The sequence below is a fragment of the Apteryx rowi genome, unplaced genomic scaffold, assembly GCF_003343035.1.
Source record: "Apteryx rowi isolate R43461 unplaced genomic scaffold, aptRow1 scaffold_1350, whole genome shotgun sequence".
NCBI classification, from domain to species: Eukaryota; Metazoa; Chordata; class Aves; order Apterygiformes; family Apterygidae; genus Apteryx; species Apteryx rowi.
This window is the reverse complement of record NW_020447587.1, coordinates 35,939-45,429: the sequence shown is the minus strand read 5'-3', so window position 1 is coordinate 45,429 and position 9,491 is coordinate 35,939. Positions and strand designations below refer to the sequence as shown.

Below are 9,491 nucleotides of genomic sequence, written 5' to 3'. Positions count from 1 at the left end.
GCCACTGAACAGCAAAGAGCCAAGCCTCACTGAGCCCTCCACCACCCTTCGACGGCCATTTTCACAGCAGCTGCAAATAAACAGGATGGGGTGGAGTTCAGTTATTTGAAGGTGCCACAGTACGCTTGCTTATTATATCTATTTATCTATTTTTTTTTTATGAGGGAGGGAAGAAAACTGCCATCCACTGTCCTCGGAGAGACTTTCAGCTCAAAGCATGGCCACCACTGTTGCAACCAGCCGGAGAGGACACTGCAGGAAGATGGCGGCACCCCTGTGAGGGGCTGCTGCGCCTGCCACGCCCCGCCCCGCCCCACCCTGCCCCTAGGAAGCTCAGCAGCGCTGGGACAGGCGGCCATTTTGGGCTCGCCAAGACCATAGGGCCGCTCTTCTTTATACGCGCTCTGCTGACCTAAAATGAAAATAAACAACCTGGAGGCTTTTTTTTTTTTCCCTGTCTTCCCCCCACACACCTTTTTTGGGGGTCACAGTGGTAATGGGGAGGTCCCGTGACCCGGTTTCATGCTACTTCATCCCCTCCCACCACCACCAGCTGCCACCGAGGGGCAGCCCGGGCCCCCTMCCCCGCAGCCCTCAGTGATGCTAGATCAAGCGGATGTTTGGGGGTTGTTGGCTTTTTTCCTTTTTTTTCCTTTTTTTTTCCTTTTCCTTTTTTCATCTTTTCCCCTTTTCCTTTTTCCTCCCCTTTTTTCTCCCCTTTTTTCTCTTTTTCTCCTCTTTTTTCTCCATTTTTCTCCTCTTTCTCCATTTTTCTTTTTTCCTCCTTTTCCTTCCTTTTGCCTCCTTTTTCCTCCCTTTTCCTCCTCCTTTTCTATTTTTCTCCTTTTTCTCCTTTTTTCTCCTTTCCTCCTCCCCCTTTCCTCCTCCCCCTTTCCTCCTCCCCCTTTCCTCCTCCCCCTTTCCTCCCCCACCTTTTCCTCCCCCACCTTTTCCTCCCCCACCTTTTCCTCCCCCACCTTTTCCTCCTTTTCTTCTTTCTCCCTTCTTTCCTTTTTCTCCTCCTTTTTTTTTTTTTAATCTTTTAATCCCCTCTTGCAGGAACGGGCAGGCCAAGGCTGCAGGTTTAATTCCCACTTTTCCCACAAAGCTGAAGCGGCTTCTTTCGTGCACCGGTTTTTCTGAGGCGTTACCTGGAGGTTTGCCCCCATGCGGCAGTGTCACCCCGCAGCCCCAGTTCCTGCCCGCATGCTTTGCGTCTAGCCTCATCCTAAATCTCCGTGTTTTTCCTTGTAGATGGGCCCTTGAGCGACGACCGACATCGCAGCTTTCTGCCCCGCAAGGCCTTGGCGGCGTGCAGGCTAACCCACTGCAGCAAGGTAGGGCTCCAGTTGCTTGCAGGATTCAAGGAGGAGAAGAGGGGAAGGCAGAAAATATCCCCAGCTGCTCCTTGAAGGCGCTTCCTTTCTTTTCTCATCTCTTTCTTTCCACGGGCAAGTTGCTGTCTTACTAATGCACCAGTTCTGTCCTCACTTAAATTTCTTGAGGCCGTCTCTTCCTTCTCATTACTCATTCTTCATTTCATTCTTAGTRTCCGTTGTGTCATTCAGCTTTATGCATATTTGTGCTGATGGTCGCCCTGCATTTCTTCTGTCACATGCGATGGGCCACCGGCTGTTTGATTGTGTTTACTGACAAGTACACGTTTGATAAAAAATTTCTAAATAGATATTTTCAGCATATTAATTTTTTAAAATAATAACGGGTGTTTATATTTTAAACAAAACCCATAAGCTTTCACTTTTCTGAAGATGCTGAAACCATGTTATGAGTGTTCAGGAAATACAGCTAGCTGCTTTCAGACCCATATATGAAGTTTCACAGCTATGCATTTGCTTTATTCACCTACCAGCACTTGCATAGAAGACCATTGTTCTGTCCCATCAAACTTAATTTTTGTACAATGTAAAAGAAAATCAAATGTTTTGCTTGAGGCAACAGATTATTTTGTTCCTTTCTCCCTAAAAGTTCTGTGTAATCTAAGATGCAACTCAGATATTTCAGCTGTTAGGCAATCTGCATCAATATATATAAACTTTCATGTTAAGAATACTTTGTGGTTAATACACAAGGAACTCCCCCAAAGGTGAAAGGATCTACAGAGAAAATGTAGATTTGTTATCTCCTCAAGTCTGCTCTATCAACCGCTTCCCCACACCCCTTATTTTCAGTAATCAATCTAGAGCTACTTTTGCCATTACTTCTCTGAAATCTATCTAGTCTTATCTGCCTCAACTGAAGGTCATAGGCAGCATAAGGTTTCTAGGTAGAGATATGTTTTATTGGCTCGGCCGGTATAATTAGAAAAATTAGGCAAGCTTTTTGGCAGACAAACCTTCAGTCATCTTAAAAAAAAAAAAGTGACTAATTATTTTGCCATCAGAGTGAGTTATTTCTTAGACTTGTCTACCTGAGGAAATGGATGAAATCCAGCCAAATCCTACTCTCCTAGCCCATTCAGCTGAAGCCAGGAGGACAGGATTTGTGCGGTCAGGACAGAGTTTGGCCCCCAGTCAGCTTCAGGAAAACACTTGCATCATTGACACTTGCAGAAGAGTTCTGCACTACTTTAGCAATAGGTTTAAAGGCTTGCTTCCTCCACATATTTTTATACCACTACAAACACTCTAAATAAGCTACTGCAGTTCTGTAATATGTTTATGTTGCTAGAGGTTAAAGGGACTTGCAGGACTCACTCTCACTAGTTGTACTAGTGCAAGGCTTTTTTTCTTTTTTTTAATTCCAGTTGTACTGTAGTTTTACATTTACATGTCTCTACACTGCAAGTAAGACACATATATGCAACAACCCATGTAGACAAATTCTAAGCAAAAGCAGCCAGCATTTTATCTGTAAGCACATCCTAGCAAGGCTCCTGGCCTCTTGAGGACCTGTTCCCAGTAGAGGAATTTGGTCCCTCTGGCATTAACATTGGGGTGGTTGGGGACAAAGGGGATGGTTGCTTATTTTACTGAATCTGGTTTCTCAGTAGCCTGTTTCAGGATCCTCCACCCGTGTTTGTGACATCATTAGTTGTTAGCAGTGGACAAAGTCCTCATCCTAACAGGAAAAACTGCTTTGACCTTGAGTTCTGCAAAGGTTGAGAGTAGTCGTCATTTTATCCCTGCTAATAAATCTCCTATTCATTTTCACAAAGGCTTAGATATTTAACAGGCGTCACACAAACCGAATCCATACAGAGTAAACAGTCAAACAGAGACTGCCATTGTGGATGAGTTGTACCACCTTCAGCCTTGTGCCTAGAAATGTCCTTGAGGCGTGGTGTTGGCTCTGCCCCAGCACAATGCCCACGCTGACAGATCAGAGCCTTGTAAAGTAATCATTGGCAGCTAACGTAAATCCTCATCAAAAAACGTGCTCTCTGATGAAATGATCACAATGTGAGTAATGGGGATAGTTCAGAAACCACGTGAAAGGTACAGAAGCACAGGACAAGGACTAGAAGTTCTGAGTCTAGAGTTTTGTTTGAAAGATTTCCATAAAAATTCATGCAACAGCTTGAGTAACATTCCTTTATAGGAGGGAACGAGTAGCAAGAAAAATGAGCCTACTTTTTTTCTCTCTCCCTCTGTTATTTCTTTTTCTTACTTCCCTTGTGCTTTTATTTTTGCTTGTTTTTTGATTCCCATCAAGAACATTCTCATTTTGGGAGTGTGGGGTTTTGTTTTTTGCCTCAGATATTGCCTCTTAGCTCACAGGTGCTCAGCAAAGTTCTTAAGAATTTGTTAAACTGTAAATTTACCAATAGCCATGCTAAAACAAATGGGATTACTTTGGTCTGTAGTCAGATTACACTTCATGCCCAATTCCATTTTGCGTACTTATTCACAAAGGTTGTTTAGGCACATATGCATCTCAGAGTAAACTAACACTTTTTTTGGCATTTTTATTAGTCTAACAGCTAAGAATCCTACTCACACAGACCAGGACTTTCCTGTGCYAGGTGCTATAATAAACTATGGTCTGAATCTGTTTTTTTTTAAACACGTACATAGCTGCTCTGTTGAACTAGATTAGAGTTTAATTTTGCTTTCATCTCTCTGCATTGTCCCAGTATTATTTATCCAAATATTTATTATGCCATGGTAGTGCTGGTAGTAGAATGGCATAGGATTAGGGCCTGCTGTGTTATACAAACATTAAACATGAGAATTCTTAGCAATAAAAGGTAGTATAAAGATATGGAAGAGAGGAGAGGGAGACTAGTAATAGGCATCTGAAGTTACATATGCTATTTATAAAGCTTAAAGGGAAGAGACAACTACCTCGAACTGYGATTTTGCTAGTTATTTCTGTAGTAGTATGGTCCCTGCTCTGCTATTTCTGGGACACTAGTTACAGTGTTTGTGCAATGGACAGTTGTCATCAAACTGGAAGGGATCAAAGCTGACTAGGGACAGAACCTTTTCTTAAACTTCAGCAAGCAATGTCGTTTAAAGGAGACTCCAACCTACAAGGATGTCCGCACACCACCTCCAAGACAAATAAAATTCAGTAGCATGACGTCCTCTCCATGACTTGCCCAGAACAGTATTGAAAGGAATTATTTACAAAAAGATGTTTAACTCTTTCAGTCACAATGGCCAACCAGTATCTTTAGCTGAGTTTCATTTAGTTGACCTCCAGGAGTCATTCATTTTCTGACTTGCTACCTCACACTCATTCTTAGCTTCTCATTCATCCATACATACCCATTTTCCTCTAGCATCCCTCTGCATTCTGTTTTCTCACTTATTCTTCCTAGCTATTCTCCCTTCATGATCCCCAAATCTCACTCTCTTCCTCTCTCCCAGGTAGTGCTCTACTTTCTTTCTCCCCGTGGTTTCTGTAAGATGAAGCTGCTACCCTCGTGGTCCAGTGCTGATGGCAGCAGCGACAGCAAAGGGAGAAAAGAAAAGGAGCAGTGAAGAAGAGGCTCATCTGCTGGCAACAGCTGAACTGCTACAGAAAGTCAGAAAGAGATGAAATTGGTCAGTCTGTAAAGACTTTTAAGTTTGCTTCTCCTCTGTGTTGACTGTAACCGTGATCCATATGTCCTTTTAAATTAAAAATAATAACAACAACAGAAAACCCTAGAGATAGCCAACCCAAAAGCTCCACATCAGGATTCCCCAAGCCACACATTTGTGGAATCTGGTAGGGTACTGTTGGGAATTACCATTTTGTGCTTGCTCAGCTCTTCCCTTGACATCCACCGTTGGCCACAACCACCAATAGAATATTGGCTTAGATGGATATCTTTTCTGATGTACTGTGGTCCTCCTTAAGCTAAATGAACAGAATGAAAGTCCATCTCATGGTGGGTAAAACCAGCAACCACTTATCTGCTGTCCTTATTTTACATTAGCGTTCGGGAAAAAAATCCCAACACATTAGCAAAGCAAACAGATATTTACCAGAAAGGTTTGATTCTGTTTCCTACTATCTAGTTTTTTGGGTTTTGGTTTTTTTTTCACCCCCACTGAATTACAGAGATGTTGAAAGTTTGACTTGGCATCCATTAAATGCTTTAACACATAATAGAAAAATCCAGGATCTCTTCGAGCTCAAAAAACCCTAGGGCGGCACCAGAAGCTACATGAACAACTTGAATTCCAATGTTTCCTAGTGAACCGGTGTTTTGCTTTGCAAGTGTAATTGTCGAAATATCCTTTCTGAACAGAAGGAACCCCCCCCAAATTCCCCTATGCTGCAACATGTTGACACATTAAACGATGAATCAAGCTATTTCTTCTTTTGCCTCATTCTGAASAGCTGGATCATTCCAGTTGAAGTATTTCCTCTTCCCTTTCCCAAAAATAATTGACCCAAGTAGATCAAAAGTCTGTAGAATGTCAGCTAAATGACAAAATGCTTGACAAAGTCATAAGCAATCGGAAACAGGGTCTTATCATGGAAAATGTAGTTTAATCAATGCTGGCAGTGCTAGAAGGTAAACGTATAATRAGAACAATTCAGGAAAAAATCCAAACTAGAGTCAGCCTTGTTCTAGCTAAAACATAACTGATGGTTCAAGATAATAATTCATATCAGTAGATACCCACTCATTCAGCTTCCAGGACCCTGCACGATACATTGCCTGGGGATAGGAAGAGTTTTGCCCGCTTAGTAAGCCAGTCTGTGAAAGGATGTGATTGTTATCCAGGTATACATTATTAAAGGATTAATAAAACTTGTATCAGCTTCCACAGAAGTCTCTTCATTGATTTCAGTGGGATTTGAACAATATTCTACATAGATAGCCCCTATTCTTCACAGTTTGGTAAGAATTTGATCTAACGCTAATCACTACAAACAGAAGTGCAAATTATTACATTTTAACAAATTAGCATCTTAAGAAAAATATTAATTTGCATATATTTTCATCATCCCTTTCATTCTCTGAATCTCTGGACCATGGAAAAAATATCTCTAGACAGTTCTTCTCCCAAAGTGTTCTTCACTAAATTGATTCAGAAAATGTTCCTGCCTCTAAATCCACAGGAACAACTTTCCCATATTAATACCAAAGACCATTGAACAAAAAAGACTTAGGAAAATGACTTGATTTAATAAGTTTTAGTGTAAAACTGACTGAATTACATGCATAAATGCATTTATATTCCTTTCTGTCATGAGCAAATATTAGCTAAAGTAGTGACTGATTAGCAGTTACGCTGAAAACAGCAATCATGGGAGTTTCCTGACATTCTATTCTACTGTCCTTGGTTTCAAAATATAACACACCAAATATTTTGCTCCATTCACAACCTTTATATGGTTTTAAGCCACAAATATCCTAGCAAATAATTCTAGAGTCAGAAGTTTTCTCAGGTGCATTAATATCTCTGATTTACAGAATGAGATTATTCAGTTAATTTATGAGTGGTCAAACTGGAAGCGCTTTCCCAAAGCCCTACTTGTACTTGTCTTTGATCTTGATATATACAGGGTATTGCTTCTGTTAGGAGCAAAGTAGCTCAGAATGGAAAAACCCACTGGATTGTCCAGAGTGCATATAAAGCATGCTCAGTGGTTAAGAACAGTATAGTCTTCACGTTTAAGGTGCGTCTGATAATAATCTAACAACACACTTCATTACATACCAGCGTCCCAAAAGATTACCTGACAGTTGCCATGTTTGTGTTCAAACTGAATGCAATGGTAAAACTCCTTACTGACTTAAAAAGGAGCAGAAAAGAATTCATGGTACCTTGAATGTATAAAATGCACCTAGCATGTCCTTGAGTTGGCAAYGTTTGTGGCTTAAAACATCAATTATTATTTTGAAATCACATATTAAAATTATCTTTTGAAGTGACATAGAATCACTGTATCAAGTGCAGGTCTGGTGTGATATGGACCTATGAAGCACGAAGGATTAAGGTGATGCATTGCATACACTTCCATGTATGGAAGGACACAGCAGGGCAGACATTTGGCTTCATCTGAGGATCGCTCAATACAATCCAAGAGGTAGGTGGAACACTGCTTCCACAAGTGGAGCCAGAAAGAGTTGGTTCTTTTGCTCAGATTAAAGCAAAGAAAAAAGATAAAGATATTTTAATTTGCTCCTAGTGCCAAGATACGAAAAGTCATTGCAGATAGAAGAGCCCAGTCATACCTTCTGCATACCAAAAGCTGGAAAAAAGAGGTTAGTATTTTTAACTAGCAATTATTAATAATTAGTATTTTTATTCCAGTAGCAACCAGGACTCCAACTATTAGTAAGTTTCTACCATTCTTGTCACAGCATGTGAATATAGAATTTGTTAGCTCCTTCTTGAGGCATTTGTAATCAAATTACATTGGACAGACCAAATACAGATGGGAAATAAAACACACAAAGTAATCTTGCCCAGTGGCATTCTGCAAGGGAATCATAAAGCTGAAAATAAATCCAAGGACTCCTGACTCTCAGCAGTAGTCTCTTTCTATAGGAGACCATATAGATATCCTTCCATTGGAAATTATGGCCCCCAGCACACTCCTGCAAGGATTCACGACAGTATTTTGATCCTAAACTAGAGCTAATTTATTTTGTTATCTTTTCTAGGAATAACATTTTTTGCAAGATACATCAAGATGCTTACTGTAAATTGTGTCTTGTTCACCTCCATACTCAGGCAGAAGTACCCATCTTTTGTTTCCTAAATACTTCCAGTGAGTTGCAAGTGGTTTGAAACTCAGTTCAACTGTTTTACCTACTCTATCAACAGATCTGTTGGGAGAGCTTTGCAGGTTGTTTAAAACACTTCATATGGTCCTAAGCACTGGGCACATGAATTTAAATATTATGCTCAACATATACAATGAACTACACCATCACATGATAGTATGGATATGGGACACCCTAAAAAACATGTAATGAAAAGATATGTATCCTCATTTTTTTCTTTATGAAGGAAAGTTTTATGTAATTCTATATGTGACACTATTTAAATGAGCTACTTTGCATACTTACTCATGACTTAGATGTTATCAAAAGAGTAGAGYTACCAGTTTTTGCGTAGTTCCTTGAGCTACAATAGACTGCTGCTGGGAATTGTGAGGAGAGCTGGAAAACATGTCTTTGTGGGACAGAACTGTATTTCTTTTTCTCCAATTCCTTTCTCCCAATATTTCTTCTTCTCTTGTCCCCAGATTACACCCCTCTCCACTTCCCCTTTTCAGAAGGGCAAGACATTGTGTATCTGCAGCCAGAAACAGTGAGTTAGAAGCAGAGACTGCTTCAAAAGTATATACCAGGCATATATCCAGGGATCTTGTTTCTATGCAGGGTGGGAAAGTATGAGACACTGGTGTGGAGGGGCTTATGAAGCAATAGACAGGATGAGTACTGGAGTACAAGGACTGGTGCTGCAGGCAGCACAGGTTGAGCTGGGGGGAGGAAGGATGTGTGAGTCAGTACAAACAACTCGGCAGTGCAGAGGAGGCTGTTTGCTATGGGACAGCAATTGTGGGATTGAAGAGTTAGGTGTGAGGGCTGCTGTAGAGTATGTGGCTATGTGCACAGAAATGCATCAGCAAAGAAAAATGAGACACTGCTGGAGAAAATCCACAGCAATGTGTAACCCTTCACACCATTGGCCGCTGTTTCTTGACAGAGACCCAACAAGCAGAGCAGTGAGATGGCAGAGAGACTTTTATCCCCAAGGACTGGTTTCAGTTAAAGTCTGCCCCTTCTCCACAGCATCCAAGTGCTTCATATCTTCACCTGCAAATTTGAAGAGATCCAATGTACAGGGACATGAGTTTGCTAAAGAAGCCTGTGATGGAACAGGTATTTGGACCTCAACATGCAGGATCTCAGGCCAGCTCCTAAACGTTGTATAATCTCCTGTCTGCACTAAGCCACTTAATATCACACTATCTGCATTTAATCTGATTCTCAAGTTTCTTACCTGTCAGCAGAGTATCTGAGCACCTTTGGCTATAAGATACAAGAATGTAAATGAGATCAGAATCTGGCT

At 41.0% G+C, this 9,491-nt stretch overlaps 1 protein-coding gene across 1 annotated transcript in view; it reads left to right on the top strand.

The window, feature by feature from the left end:
- The first annotated feature begins 217 nt into the window (after positions 1-217).
- The window catches only part of LOC112961637 (mucin-5AC-like), a 42,162-nt gene continuing 32,888 nt past the window's right edge, over positions 218-9,491 (top strand). Inside the window, exons 1-2 of the mRNA XM_026056993.1 lie at positions 218-276; positions 1,060-1,337. Of these exons, the coding sequence (XP_025912778.1) occupies positions 218-276; positions 1,060-1,337 (337 nt within the window). The remainder of the gene's footprint in view (positions 277-1,059; positions 1,338-9,491) is intronic.